Source organism: Periplaneta americana, chromosome 9 (assembly GCF_040183065.1).
Source record: "Periplaneta americana isolate PAMFEO1 chromosome 9, P.americana_PAMFEO1_priV1, whole genome shotgun sequence".
In the NCBI taxonomy this organism is placed as follows: Eukaryota; Metazoa; Arthropoda; class Insecta; order Blattodea; family Blattidae; genus Periplaneta; species Periplaneta americana.
The window spans coordinates 141396464-141413500 of NC_091125.1; the positions used below are offsets into that span (position 1 = coordinate 141396464).

Below are 17037 nucleotides of genomic sequence, written 5' to 3' on the forward strand. Positions count from 1 at the left end.
ATTTAATATTCATTATGATACCGTTAAAATGAACACCATGAAGTTGGCAGTACTTTATTAACTGACATATTCAAATGAGTGAGCCGTTGGAATATGGGGCCTTAGCTGCCTTGACATTTTATTAGTGATCTTCACACCGTCTGTGGCGTATAATGAGGTTAATTTAAAATGAATGTTAAGGGAACACTCAACTATATTTTGGAACTTTTTTCCTATTTGACCAATCTTTTTCAAATTTGGAAAAAGTTTAATATACACATGGAAAGTTCATTAGATCCAATACTTTTCAAAATAAAAATTATTTCAATTTTTAATCAATCATCACTTTTAATTATCATTTATATTTTTTGGCTTTGTGCATTTGAGTGTGACTTCTCAATGAATAGGAGAAGAATTCTGCATATTGATTTAGTTCTGTCACGTAAATTAGTGTAGAAATTTAAGTTTTCATTTCTATGACACTTCTTCTCCAATTTTTAAGTTGAGTGTCCCCTTAAGTTTAGTGAAAAGGGTAAGGAGTTAATAATTCACAATGGTTCTAAGTTTCAATTTTCGAAACCCTGTACCGTAGGGTTAAGATATCAGTGTACAAACAAAAAATGTAGTTCATTTATTGTGTGTGATCGATAAAAAAAGGGTTATTTTAAACAGCAAAATTGTCCATATGCTAGAGCTACCACTATAATATTTTTAAGTAATTTATTTATTTTATGACAATCACTTTCGTGTGTATTATGCCCATCGGGGCGCAACTATGCCATGTCCATTCTGCTACCTGATTTCTTCGGGGCGCAACTATGCCATGCCCATTCTATCTGATTTCTTCGAGGCGCAACTATGCCATGCCTAGGACTCCCAATTGACCGCGGGACGCAACTATGCCATACCGTTTTGGAATAGGTGAAATAGGTTTTTTTCGATTTTATGTCCAACCTAAAGGGGTCGCAAAAACTGCCAGATCGTTAAAAATGTGTTCTTACAGTTATTCTTAAAAATAAATATATATTTATTAAGGCAACGTGGACAACGAAACTGACCTTTTCAAGAACCAAACCATTTATTAAAGTTTATAAGATTCAAAATGATTGTCCTTTCCTCCTCAGCATTATTTGTAGTTTGAATAAATTATTGCAACAATTAACATTTTATCTAATATAATTTGCCTTGATATAACTACATAAATTTCAATTCTCAATAGCTAAAAGATACAGTATACACTCAACGTTTGAATTAAATTTGTTCAAACTTGATCAAGAATTATTTTAAAAAGTAACAAACAAACAACATTATTTACTGGTACTGTTTCTGGTTGCAATATATGACCAAATTCTTTTCAAGATTCTCGACTGAGAAGTTTTTTTTTTTTCTATTTTCTCTCAAAATACATTTGAAGGACGAAATGGTTCTTTTGACAGCACTTGACGTCATAGGTACAAATTTCGTCGCTGCCACTGCAGCAGGTACCACGGTAACTGACAATTGAAGCTTTCCCCCTGGAGAACGGAGCCCACATGTTTCATTTTTTCAAACCCTGGATTCCTCTGCAATACATGTACTTTCTTCAGTTTTAATGTGACATCTTCACCCACGGGTCCTGGTACTTGTTTCTGTAGAAGAGAGTCAGTGACACCAATTGCATATTTCAGTTGTAGCAACGAAGATTCCAAGTACTCAATATATTTTGGAAGGTCACTGAAATGTGTTTTGAGAAAAACAAGGAGCCATAGATGTCACCGCTAAGTACAGATTTGCCTTAGGGATTGAGGAAGCCTCCTCCACGTCGAGTCTCTCTCTCTCTCTCTCTCTCTCTCTCTCTCTCTCTCTCTCTCTCTCGAAATGCATTGATATTCTCTCAAAATAAAAAAATCATTATAATTATAACGCAGTAAATACAGGATAACGCTTAGGAACAATGATTTAGGATTTTTTAGGTACTAACGTCCAATTTAGTCCCGCGCCGTGGTCTAAGGCATCCTGCCTAGGACTCGCGTTACGGAATGCGCGCAGGTTCGAAACCTCATGGGGGAAGAAATTTTCTCATGAAATTTCGGCCAGTGTATGGGACTGGTGCCCACCCAGCATCGTGATGTACTTGGGGAGCTACGATAGGTAGCGAAATCCGGTTACGCAAACCAGCTATAACGGCTGGGGGGGCTCATCGTGCTAACCACACGATACCTCCATTCTGGTTGGATGATTGTCCACCTCTGCTTCGGCATGTGGCCGTGAGGCCAGCAGCCGGCTGGTCGGTCTTGGCCCTTCGTGGGCTGTAGCGCCACGGATTATTATTATTATTATTATTATTATTATTATTATTATTATTATTATTATTATTATTATTATTATTATTATTATTATTAACGTCCAATTTAGATTTTTTTCATGTTCAACAGAATTCACATATACGACTCCTACGATCATGATTCGGAAAATTATTGAAAAATCTAGGAGGTCAGATGCAAGGAAAAAAATAGGTATTAACATACAAATCCAGCCCCTAGATATAATAGTCGATTACACGATACGATGTAATGTGAAGAATGGAGAACAATTATTAATTCAATAGCTACTGAAAAACACTCAACTAGAACACATAATACTAGAATGAACACACAAACATCACAACGTAACTTTCTTTTCAAGCCCGCCATTTCATCTTAGGCAGTCCATCTCTTAAAATGTGATTTCGTACAACTCACGTAAGGTTATCGTATTAACCGGTGTAATATAATTTACTGTATTTTCTATTAGCCTATATATGATAATGGACAAGTAAATTGTCTAGTATCCATACACAATGATCCAAAATGTGAAGTAATACAAATTTAATACACATATTTTCTTCCTACACTCACCTTTCAGTAATCCCACGCTTGTCACCCGATCGCCATTTGGATAGCACAGAATAAAGAAATTGTAACTCCATAGCTAACAGCATCTGCACAGTTTCAAAGTTTGTAGCACATGTAACAAAGTTTACACAAAGTTATACAATTACCACACACGTTAATTAATAAAATGTTCTTTCTATACCGCCCACGTAATTTGCTTACGGTTCTTTCTCTACTCACACACTGCAGAGCAACTGGAGCAAGCAAGTAAGTGGACGAGACGCTACCGAACGACAGCTGGAAGTACTGTGTTAGCTCTGTCACGTGGTCAGACGTGGATTCATACATTTGACTGCAATACGATAGCAATTTGAGACTGAACTTGACGTGATTCGTTCTTCCGAATATTGAAAAAAAAAAAAATCTTGCTAAAATTGTGACTACAAAAACTTCGTAAATCAACCAAATAGTTGTTTCATATGTTTTCTTATTCACTTTGAAAAGTATTGATTTAAAGTAATTGCTGAAGGAATAAATATTTCTCCTACTAGAAATTGGGAATTCCTTTAGTGTTTTATGGTAAATATTTAGATATGAACAAATGCATAGATAGTTGTAAATATGTAGGGTGTAGCAGATATTTTTGTTATATTTGTCTCATATTCGTATCATGAGAGGAGTGATAGTAGGAGGAAGAAGAATGAAGTGCATAAGATTTGCTGATGATATGGCGTTGTTAGCAGAAGGTGAGATGATAGTAAGGGATATGCTACTGGAGCTAAATGACAGCTGTGAGCAGTATGGAATGAAGATAAATGCAAATAAGACGAAGGCCATGGTCATAGATAGAAAAGTAAAGAAGGTAACCTTACGAATTCTAAACGAGGCAATAGAGCAAGTAAAATCCGTGGCGCTACAACACTGAAGGGCCAAGTCCGACCAGCCGGCTGCTGTCCTCACGTTCACATGCCGAAGCAGAGGTGGACGATCATCCAACCAGAATGGAGGTATCGTGTGTGGTTAGCACGATGTTCTCCTCAGCCGTTATCGCTGGTTTGCTGAACCGGATTTTCGCTACCTATCGTAGCTCCCCAAGTGCATCACGATGCTGGGTGGGCACCGGTCCCATACACTGGCCGAAAGTACAAGAGAAAATTCCTTCCCCCATGAGGACTCGAACCAGCGCGTATTCCGTAACGCGAGTCCTGGGCAGGATGCCTTAGACCGCGACGCTACGGCGCGGGACAATAGAGCAAGTGGACAGCTTCAAATACTTGGGGTATACTATAAGCAGTAACATGAGCTGCTGCCAGGAAGTCAAAAAGAGGATAGCAATGGCAAAGGGAACTTTTAATAGAGAAAGGAACATCTTCTGTGGACCTGTGGAAAAAGAAATAAGGAAGAGACTAGTGAAGTGCTTTGTGCGGTGTGTGGGCATTACGAAGTGAAGAGAAGCGAATAAAAGCATTTCAAATTTGGATATGGAGAAGAATGGAACGTATGAAGTGGGCAGACAGAATATGAAATGAAGCTGCGTTGGAAAGAGTATGTGAAGAAAGAATGATGCTGAAACTGATCAGGAAGAGGAAAAGGAATTAGTTGGGTCACTGGTTATGATGAAACTGCCTATTGAAAGATGCACTGGAAGGAATGGTAAACGGGAGAAGAGTTCGGGGCAGAAGAAGATATCAGATGATAGACGACATTAAGATATATGAATGAAATGAGGAGATAAAGAGAGAGGCAGAAAATAGGGAAGACTGAAGAATGTTGGGTTTGCAGTGAAATACCTGTCCTTTGGGCAGAACACTAAATGAATGAATGATTAATGTTAGATTGTAAATATCTAGATATACATATGTCGCATATTCTTAGAAGATACAAAACAAATTGTTGTTTATAGGGTCAAGTAGGACTATTATGAAACAAAAAAATCAATCTTTTGCTGTGATTTTTCTATCAAAGCATATACCAATTTGAAAAAATAAAGACATGCGCTACTTTAGACATATATGAAGGATTTGGAGTTACATTTATTTTTTGTTTGTAATAAGGATAAAATTAAAACAAAACCAGTGTACCATAATAGCCTTTTGTGTGGGCTATTGTGATGCACCTACAGGATCAATATGATACAGTGCCATAAATCTGGCCATTTTATACAGAGCAATTAAGTAAGGCTATTATGATTCACACAGATGATTAATGTATCTCCTGTAAAAGTCTGGCTGAAATCGCTTTAAAATTGACTAAGATTTAGGATCTTTTCTAATGATATCTTTCTCCCATAAAAATTACCAGTATACAATTTACTGAAACATTGATACCTTACTATTAATGCTAGAATATTGTTGTATGTCTAAATATTTTTTTTGTATAAGGTAATAGATTGAGAAAATTATGATACAGTTTGTAGTACTAAAATAAATTAAAATATGTTTTTAAATAATGATAAATATATTTTCCAACGTTATGTTAAATTTTAGCCATAACAAGAATTACTATTAAGCTAAAATTGTTAGGTAAATAAGTAATAATAAGTTTATATATACAATTTTTTTAACTTATACTGTACTGTATTGTAGGTTCCAACATAGCCTATCAATTCAAACATCCTTGAAGAGCTGAGAAACTATGAAATAGCCCTCAAGAGGTATTATTATTGAATTTCCAAGTTTAAAGAACCCTATTTTACCCGAAAGTATATTAGGGATGTAATTAAATCATACGTATTATAGCCCTGTACAAATACTTACATAAAATATCTGCAGTGCTTGGGAAAAGTGATATGTCAGTTTTCACAAACTTTTTTTGATAATTTATTGATAACTTACACTGGTTTATGTCGATTTTATTTTTTTCTGTATGAATTATTGTAATGGGAGGAATACCTATGTATTTTCTTCCAAGCGAACAGATGTTCTGTAAGTTGTCAATAAATTATCAAAAAAGGTTTGTGGAAACTGACTTGCGTCACTTTTCCCGAGCACTGCAGATATATACATAATTATGACATAAAATACACATATTACATTAAATGTGTATGGCATAATAAAAATCAGAGTTATATTATATACAAATAAGTAGATATGAGATAAATTAGATATAATACATAGAAATAGATACACAATATACGAAACACAGACATATTACATACAATACTTTCCCAGGATATATCACACACAGACTTGTTACATAAAAAGTAAGCATTTCGTAGAAACATACATATCACTTTTAAGGACGTATATGACATAAAAATGACATGAAATAGACACATCACATACAAATGCATGTTCAACACATAAGACATACACATATTATATAAAATACAGGCAAGACATAAAAAAGAAAAATTACATAAAAACTTATATATGATATGAAACAGTGATATTATAGTTATTATTATTATTATTATTATTATTATTATTATTATTATTATTATTATTATTAGTATTAGTATTATTATTAATAGTAGTAGTATCTCCTTTTATTGAGCCTGTTCTGACCTGTGACGTGTTAGATTAATGATAAAAAAACCTGAAAATATATATACACACAAAATTAACACATTGATACACCCTTACTAATTGTATTAACTACAACTTCTCTTACTATGGCAGAAATACATAAACTAGCTATTTACAGTGAATTGTGAATATGTGACATGAATTTCTGAAATTCTCTTGAACAGCATTTCTTTTTAAACATAAAACACAGGGATTCCTTTAAGAGGTAATAAATTACTTTAAGTTAGAAAATTTATTTATTTATTTAAATTAGCTAGCTAGTGAGTACAAATTACATTTGTGCGAGATCGTGCGTATTTGCTTGTTTTCCGCACAGAACTAATACGCGGTAAGTGTGAAATACCACATTCAGTATTCCCAACGTAACACACATAACAATTTCCCTCTTCTTACCGCTTATGCGCGACATTCATTTTACTGCTTTAGGCTTTTAACATATTATTTTTAGAGACGTTTAACATAGTAATAATTATAAATTGGATACTTACCACTGCAATTTCACCTAAATTGCAATGTTAATAATTGTTTTTAAATATTTGCAAAAAATTAAGTAAAGTCTACTACTCCACGAAACTTATTGCATTCCTGATACAAGTAACATTAAGGAAGCCGTGAAAAAATCAACAAGATTCCAGATGCGGATGTTATTACTGCAATATGTTATATAAATAATATTGTTAAAATATTAAAATGAAAAATAAATCATTACATAACCTTACCGTTTGTTTTAAGTTCGCATTTATAGACTGGGGGAAAAAAAGACAGACGTATATCACGGCCTGCTGGAGTATAGTAAACACAGAAAACTTTTTACAGAAACAATGTTGAAGAAAGATATTTTGGTTTTCCGAAGTTGCCGTCATTAAACAGAAACCAACATGGAGATTTCATTGCAAATAATTAGAAATTCGTCTTTCAGGTATGTAATAAACGATCTTCGCACAAAATAATGTACGATACACGAGCAGTATGTTTGTTTTCATGTTCTCGGAAATTAAAAAAGCTCAACTACGTTTCGCTTTTTCAATCTTTTCCTCGAACATGAAAACGTCAACATACCGCTCTTGTAACGTATATTACTATTATAAAACAAAAATGTTTCTAGCCACTACAGTAAGAGCCAGGCTCGTGTACGGTGTGGTCTTAGTCAATAATATAACATAAAATTTACAAGGACAGTTTACTAATTACAGTAAATAACTTAATTCAAACCAATAAATACAACACAAGAGCAAGAATAAAGAAGAAAGAGAAGAAGAGACAAAAATACACATTTGGCCAATTTCTTTCATTATAAACATAATATCTTATTAATATCTACCAGATACCGACTCAGTTTTTCCCTTTATATCCACATATCTCAAAGTGGGTTGACAAATCGTCAAACATCCAACACTGACTGCACACAAACTCTGTGTGACTTGAATTGTGGTTTTCTGTTAACGAAAAGTGACGTGTATTATGCAAATCTAGCTTTTAGGTAAAATTACATTCCATTTTATTCTGGGGTATTACAGTCTCCTAATTAATAAATTGATAATGATAATGATGACGATGATGATGGTAGTGGTGGTGGTGGTGGTATTATGGTAATGGCAATAAGAAACAAAAATATACTATTGAATTTTTAGCTAGACTCTATATTTTGTCACTTTTCATTATAATAAAATTATCATTATGAAATAGAGAAACTCAAACTATTCTCTTCAAGAATTAAGTTCGGTTTCAAATATTGCAAAATCAAAACTGAAGAGTATTTATCTGACTACAAAGACTGTACGAAAACAGAGACCTGTAACAAGCGAGAGTAATAAATGGTCCCCAGCGGAATTTTAGAGCTGAAAAAGTCTAACCGTTCTCCCCAACAGGTAAATTAATCTTGCATGATATATGAAACATTATATTCTACCATGATTAAAAGGTTTACGTTGAAGTTGGGTCCAGAGGAAGCATAATCCTTTATAAACCTCGTCGACCTAGATAATGAGGAAAAGATGATGCAACATCAGGCAGAACCTAAAATATTCATTAATAATGTAACCTACATGGGATGCGGTATGGGTAGATGAAGATTTTTCTTATTTCAGTAGCAAAAAGTAAAGGAAAGTACTTCTCTAAAAATTCTTTGCTATACTTCTTGCATAAATATAATCTTTACTTTGTTTTCCATCTTTTCCAGCCTTTACAGGCACTGGAAATGGGCACAATGCGATCTTCACAGGTTATTACATTGCCAAAGAACAAACTCCCATGAATAATTTCGAGGGAAAAAATGTTCCGGGGCCGGACATCGAACCCGGGACCTTTGGTTTAACGTACCAACGCTCTACCAACTGAGCTACCCGGGAACTCTACCCAACACCGATCCAATTTTTCCCTCTATATCCACAGACCTCAAAGTGGGCTGACAACCGTCAAGCAACCAACTTCGAGTGCACACTAACTCCGTGTGACTTAAATTGTGGTTTTCTGTTAACGAACAGTGACGCGTATTATGCAAATCAACAGTTGTAGCTCAGTTGGGAGAGCGTTGGTACGTTAAACCAAAGGTCCCGGGTTCGATGCCCGGCCCCGGAACAATTTTTCCCCTCGAAATTATTCAAATCAACTTTACAGGGAGTTATACCTGAAATCTTGATTTGAACAAACTTCCATATTCGAAATATCATTTTAAGGGGAGGCAGAGGTGAATATTTAAAAATCCACAAAATTTATCCGATTTGTTTGAAATTGATCATGGATACTAAGTATGTTATTAGTAATGGACATACCAAGTTTCAACTTTCTAAGTACAATAGTTTTGAATATTAAGAATTTTATAAAACTTTATATCGTTTGATATAAAATGCTCCATGCACCATATTGTAAGAAATTTTCAATATTTATTTTTATTTATATGTTCAGAGAAGGTATATAAATAATGATAAGTATTAGTTTATTATGGTAATAATGTAGTAATACAATTCTCTTGATTTTAATTTCATACTTTTAAAGGACACAAAATCAAAAACTAACATCGGAATATGAAAATAAAGATAATAAAAATGGAAAAAACCAAATTTTCATTTTTTCTTCAGTTTTTGTTCAAAATTTCACCTCTGCCTCCCTTTAAATTATACACCGTCAAAGTTGAGCCTTAATCATGTTTATATGATCAGCGGTATATCAATATTTTCCCGCCCCCTAAGAATAATACTGATTTTCACCATTGATCCTCGCGTAGTTTTACAGAGTATTGTGTAAATTGCTGGTGAAGGGTCAATAAAGCTTGGCGCACTTGTCATTTCTAACTGCCCATTGTGTTACCTCTAGAAGTGAGTTTTCATTTAGCTTGTAACTTTTGCCCGGGGCCTTCTTATTCAGAAGCAGGATTCTCTCTCGTGTCTTAATCTGGGGTAGGTACTCGTCAACTTAACTTCCAACCGTCTCACAAATACTGTATCCTAGAATGAGATTGCAGAGAAAAGGGAAAAAGGAGTACCTCGAGAAAAATCCTCTGAAATGTCTGCTTCAACCATCACAGTTTGTAGCAGACTCGTGGAAGACAAACAGTTACGAAGTCTCCGATATATATATATATATATATATATATATATATATATATATATATATATATATATATATATATATATATATATATATTTTTTTTTTTTCGTTGTTGGTAACTCTATAGCATCTATTAGATGCTTTATGGTTGTGCTAACAGATGGAGTTACTTGTCAACAATGTGACGCTGAAACGTGTGTTCAGGTTACTGCCCGTGACAGTCCTGACGTATTTTTATATTGTGATGATTGGTTAATACGATATTTTTTGATAATGAATTTTTAATTAGATAAAATTAAAGTGTTACAGAGAAACCTCTCCTAACGGACACGTCCAAGATACGGACACTCCTCATATACAGAGAGATTTTTAAGTCCCAACTGAAATAATATAGAAATAATGATAAATTAAACTCTCGTTTACGGACACTCTCAGACACGGACACGGACAGCTGTTTCACAGTCCTAAAGCTTGCTTTACCTCCTGACTCCGGACAGAACTTGGATTTCAAGACCTAATGTGTTACAATAATGGAAAATTTAGTTTTGAGAACTGTACAGAATTTCCTTAACATGAAACATAACATAAGGGTCTCGTAGGCTATCATTATCCCAGCCGGCTACCCCTTGTTAGCTGGAAGCGGGAGGATAAACAAAGTCATAAAATTTAACCTGTCTGATGGGTCCAAGGTTTCTGCGATCGTGAAATTGTATTCGACACAGTAGGATTATTCTCTTCACTTCAATCAGTTGTTCTGTTTCGAGAGACATGGCACCTGAACGTAAAGGTTAAGTTGAAAACTGTAAATTACAGTACTGCATAACAATTGACCTAGAATAAAATTGCATGGCACAGTACTGCATTTTCCTTTTTCAGTTTTATCTACTGTAGTTCAAAGTTGCAAAGAATTTATACTAGTACAGTATACTATATTTAGAATTAAACTACAGTAATACATTTCATTTAAAGCGTGAAAGGACAAATAATGCATTATTATAAATTTACTGTTAGATTGGGAAGCCTCCCTCCCAATAAAGGACACCTCCCAGATGTGGACAGATGGTTACGTCCCTTCGATGTCCGTAAATGAGAGGTTTCACTGTACTTTCCTATTAGTGGATCATTCAGACAAAGGCTGTGTTTCCAGTGAAAAAAATTCATAATATTAATACGAGTAGGCTTATAATTTGTTCCAATTGAACTGCCATAATATGCTTTCTTTACGAATAAATTTGATTAGCATTTTTTCCTCTCCTAGTTGGTTTTGTACATTTTCATTTTTTTTATCCTTTTTTGTTGTTCGACGATATTTCATTGGATTTTTTGTGACGATGTCACATATTTTTTCCTTCACCCTGTGATGGTCGTTTACTTAAAACTATAAGGGCATCCCTCCAGATTGGTTGCTTGGTTCCCCTCTTTTCCTTCCCACCTATTACGTCACTGCAAGTCTCCCTCACTGGTACCATACTTACTTACAAATGGCTTTTAAAAATCAGGTTCATTGCTACCCTCACATAAGCCCGCCATTTGTCCCTATCCTGTGCGAGATTAATCCAGTCTCTATCATCATATTCCATCTCCCTCAAATTCATTTTAATATTATCCCCCCATCTACGTCTCGGCCTACCCAAAGGTCTTTTTCCCTCCGGCCTCCCAACTAGCACTCTATATGCATTTCTGGATTCGCCCATACGTGCTACATGCCTTGCCCATCTCAAACGTCTGGATTTAATGTTCCTAATTATGTCAGGTGAAGAATACAATGCGTGCAGTTCTGTGTTTTGTAACTTTCTCCGTTCTCCTGTAACTTCATCCTTCTTAGCCCAAATATTTTCCTAAGAACCTTATTCTCAAACACCCTTAATCTCTGTTCCTCTCTCAAAGTGAGAGTCCAAGTTTCACAACCATACAGAACGAAACTCTCCTAGATGAGGAGGCGAGATCTGGCATGTGAGTTGTGTGATAGGGGAAAGGTTGAACTATCAGAAGGAGAGTTTATTTAGTGATGCTTAATATTATACGAATCTACCGACACGGAACTTCTCCCTCCATTTTCATTTGTCATATAGCCACGACACATGATACGGTCACAGGACAGGTCTTGCCTACTCTACTGTACCAGTTAGGAATTGCTGCGCAACTTTTGTACTGCAGCTGCAAAAGTTGCGTGTCGTGTTTACACGTAATCAAAAGTAGCGCACTGCACGCTACTTTTCGTGCTGCGCAACCCGAGTGCTGTAAAAGTTGCAACTGAAGGTTGCGAGTCTGTTCACACACAAGGCGCTACTTTTGCAGCCGCAGTCATGCTGCAGGTTTCCATCTCCGTGTTGACTTCTCAATATACCTACATTTTGTGGTTATGTTCGCATTATTAAGAAACTCGTGCGAAAGCTTACTTATCTATTATTTGCTTTTCTGTCGTAACTAGTATTCAGAAATTGGTATTATTTTTACTATAAAGCTTTTAAAGACGCCTATATACTTAAATGATAACCAACAGCATATTCACATAATCGTCCACACCTGTGGAGTAACGGTCAGCGCGTTTGGCCGCGAAACCAGGTGGCCCGGGTTCGAATCCCGGTCGGGGCAAGTTACCTGGTTGAGGTTTTTTCCGGGGTTTTCCCTCAACCCAATACGAGCAAATGCTGGGTAACTTTCGGTGCTGGACCCCGGACTCATTTCACCGGCATTATCACCTTCATTTCATTCAGACGCTAAATAACCTAGATGTTGATACAGCGTCGTAAAATAACCCAATAAAATAAAATTCACATAATCAATGTTGGCAACCCTCCTGTTTGAAACTACCCTATGGAAAATTAAAAAAAATTAATTATATCGTCAGCAAATATTCTCAGACTGTGTTGTACATTTAGTAACTGTTACAAATCACTTATCTTCATCACATCTCACATTAAAATGTATCCAAACAATAAAAGTGTCATTGGCACATTTGGGTGGTAACACTGGTCGCAACCGCAGCAAAAGTTTCAACAAAACCCTGCGGCTGCAACCCTGAGAACCCTGTTCACACGTCGCTACCTTTAAGCTGCGCGCAGCATGGAAAAGTAGCGGGCAGCAGGTTCGGCAGCCGCTACTTTTCGGGTTGCACCGTTGTTCACTCGTCGCAGTACGAGAGTTGCGCAGTTTTTTGTACTGCAGCGCTGCAAAAGTAGCGACGTGTGATCGTACCTTTACATTGATGTAGTAGGGAGGAAAGGGGAGGAAAAGAGCGGAACCAATCCGCGGGTACGCTCTCACAAGGTTAGGGAAAAAAATATGTGATGTCCAAACGAAACTCTCCTGGCGTAGGTATGGTACCAACGAGGAAGACTTGCATTAACGGAGGAGATGAAAAGAAGGGAAGCAATTTTGAGGGACGCCCTTATACTTTGAAGTAAATTACCATCACAGGGTGAGGGAAAAAAAAAAGTGAAATCGTCCAAACGGAACTCTCCTGACATAGGTATGGTACCAACGAGGAAGACTTGCATTGACGGAGGAGATGAAAAGAAGGGAAGCAATTTGAATGGACGCCCTTATACTTTGAAGTAAATTACCACCACAGGGTGAGGGAAAAACGTGTGATATCGTCCAAACGGAACTCTCCTGGTGTAGGTATGGCACAAACGAGGAAGACTTGTATTGACAGAGGGGATGGAAAGAAGAGAACCAATTTGGAGGGACGCCCTTATACTTTGAAGTAAATTATCATCACAGGGTGAGGGAAAAACGTGTGACATCGTCCAAACGGAACTCTCCTGGTGTAGGTATGGTACAAACGAGGAAGACTTGTATTGACAGAGGGGATGGAAAGAAGAGAACCAATTTGGAGGGACGCCCTTATACTTTGAAGTAAATTATCATCACAGGGTGAGGGAAAAACGTGTGACATCGTCCAAACGGAAATCTCCTGGCATGGGTATGGTACCAACGGGGAAGACTTGCATTGACGTAGTACGTAGAAAGGAAAGAGGGGAGGAAAACAGGGGAACCAATCCGCCCTTATATTTTGAAGTGAATGACCAACACAGGATGAGGGACAAAACATGTGCCATCGCCACACTTTGTACCATTCTCCTACTGAGTAGTAAATATTTGAAAATTATTAATTATTTTAATACTCCGTATAATCCAGAACCAGGACTTGGACACTGGACATTACAGCGTACACTTTACTGTTAACTAAAATTGCTCTACAATCTACATTACTATCTTAAGACAACTTCTTCGGCTTAACTGTGTTGCAGTGACGGTTTTCCAAGAGAATTCGCACTATTCCATCTACACGGTGGTTGGCTGGGGAGCTCCGGTCGTCATGACAACGGCATGGGCAGTAACCACGGCGATGCAATATGGCTCTTCAAAGTAAGTATTAATTGAACTACGGCATGGGCGACATAGTTATAGTGTAACTTAAAAATGAATAGCAATCTTCCGACTTAGAGCAGATTGAATAAATTAGATTGTAACAATACAAAAAAGTTACAAATCCCTACTTATACTTTAGTGCAAGTAATCTATTTCAAATTAGAGTAATTATAGCTTGTGGAAATATTACTTATTTTCGAAAACATAGTTTTATTTTCTTATTAGAGTATGGAAAACGAATTTTTAGGCTGCCTGAATGCTATTTTGTACGATGAGATGAGGGAAATTTTTCCCTTCAACGCTTATCATAACCATAACATTCATTTACCATCTCCACTACATTTCATTAGAAACCAATTTGTGAATACATCATATATTATAATTTCACACATAATTTTATTATTACAATTTATTGAAACAGCTTTTTTTGTTGTTTTTTTAGGTAAAACTACAATTTGTTTTCACCTCTTACGCGTTTTGCAATAAAGAGGAATTAGTATTATGCATTAAAGACACAGAACCTACATTTTGAGTGACATTTTACCCTAATTCAAATTTATTTATTTATTTAAGAACATTATGCATGTATCTAAGGATTTAAGAATTAATTATTGTTTTTCTTGTTTTATATTTTAATAACAAAATATTCGAAACCAGGTGCCCAGGGTTCGATTCCCAGTCGGAGCAAGTTACCTGATTGAGGTTTTTCGGGGGTTTTCTCTCAACCCAATATGAGCAAAAGCTGGGTAACTATCGGTGCTGGACCTCGGACTCATTCACCTCATTCAGACGCTAAATAACCTAACATGTTGATAAAGCGTCGTAATATAACCTACTTTAAAAAAAAAAACAAAATATTTAAGAATTTTAAATGGAGCGTTTTAATGCGGCCAGAGAGAGAACCAACGTTCATTCTGGAAAAATAACAAACCATGCATAGACAGCTGCAAAAAGAAAACAATTTCAAGATTTTTGCTGGGATTAAATTACTGCTGATATCGAAAAAGTGGCTTCTCATATATCTCTCTCTCTCCCTCTCCCCTCTTTCTCTTGCTCTCTCTCTTCCTCTCTCTCTCTCTCTCTCTCTCTCTCCGTGTCACCATTCACCCGAATTTTCAAAATTAATTCAGATAGAACACTTAATATAAGATAAAATTTTGAAAAGGGCCGAAAAATAAGAGCCCGCTTGCTAAGGACTGGAATGTTGAATTCTTCCCGTAACGTCAACCAAGCAAGAAATCAACAGGAGTATACCCTCATACGTAGATTATTATTCATCCAAGGACATTACTCATACATAAGCAGTGGTTACAGGTAAAGTTCTCAGTATCGCAAATTCTAAATTTCACAAATATATCAGCTGATTGGTTTCGTGAGCATCAAAAGCAAAATTAAATTAGTTTGTATAACTGTTGCTTGCAGGTGTTGGTGGGGATATAACTTGACGCATTACTTTTGGATTCTGGAGGGTCCCAGACTCGGAGTCATTGTGGTAAGCATTTTCGTTAATTATTTAATTTTTACTACTTCTAACTGATAGACATTTTCAAGACGTATCTGTTATTCTACAATGAACTACTAACTTAATTTCATATCTGATACAGTTTAAAATCAGACTTAGTAGAATAACATAAAAATAAAATACTCCAAGAAAACATACTAAATACATAAGGAAACATACAGTATTTAACATGGTAATACAGAGCCTTCAAATAGACGTTCATCCGTGAGTGTGCAGCCGCGCGAGGTAGCTATAAGCACGCTGAAAAGGATTAAGAACGTTTCTATTTAGTAGTAGCCTATCATTAATGTGATATTTCACTTCCCGCAGCTCAACTTCTTGTTCCTCCTGAACATCATCCGAGTGCTGGTAGTGAAGCTGCGACAGAGTCACACCAGTGAGATAGAGCAAGTCAGGTAAGAACTTCAAAAATCTCATCGTCAAATAGTGCTAGAAATTTCTGGGTCAGAGATACCGAATCTAATGAAGTCAGTCACTGACTCGAAAAGAAGGAGAATGATTGTTAAATTTTAATAATTATTGTTTAAAATAACGTTAGTTTTGTGTCACGAGGCTCTCAACTTCTAACTTCACCTTGTTATTTATACAATCTCTCCTTTTACTTTCTTCCTTTCTTTTTGCATTCCTAGTGTATATTAATCATTCTGTTTAAATTACATGGCTAGTTGGTGCTGTACCCTTTGGGATCCTTTGTTTTTTGTAATAAAATACCTATAATCTCTTCCTTAAATTTATTTATCTTCTATCTGCCTTTTTCCTGTCTGTCTTTATTTATTTATTTATTTATTTATTTATTTATTTATTTATTTATTTATTTATTTACTTGTTTGTTTGTTTGATCTGTCTGTCGATCTGTCTGTCCCTATTTATTTATTTACTTATTTATTTATTTATGTATTTATGTTTTTTATTTATTTGTTTGTTTGTTTATTTATTTATTTATTTATTTATTTATTTATTTATTTATTTATTTATTCATTCATTCATTCACTCATTTATTTGACAATCTTAGTCTCATTTATTTCTTTCCTTCCTTCTTCCTTTATTTATTCCATTGAGTGATTTACATATTTTAATTTAAGTAACTTATTTCTTTTGTTTGCTTACAAATGATTTATTATCCATATTTATAAATTAACAGTAAGAAGTTTAATAATTTATAATGCAGAAACATAGAATATGAAAACAAAATTGAAATCGAAATCATAGTCAACAGAAATGACTTTTTAATCTC

The 17037-nt window shown here is 35.4% G+C and overlaps 1 protein-coding gene across 1 annotated transcript in view; it reads left to right on the forward strand.

Annotated features, from left to right (window-relative positions):
* Pdfr (Pigment-dispersing factor receptor) overlaps positions 1 to 17037 on the forward strand; it is a 417264-nt gene that overhangs the window by 385882 nt on the left and 14345 nt on the right. The window contains exons 8-10 of the mRNA XM_069836024.1: positions 14161 to 14278; positions 15704 to 15773; positions 16113 to 16198. Coding sequence (XP_069692125.1) covers positions 14161 to 14278; positions 15704 to 15773; positions 16113 to 16198 — 274 coding nt within the window. The remainder of the gene's footprint in view (positions 1 to 14160; positions 14279 to 15703; positions 15774 to 16112; positions 16199 to 17037) is intronic.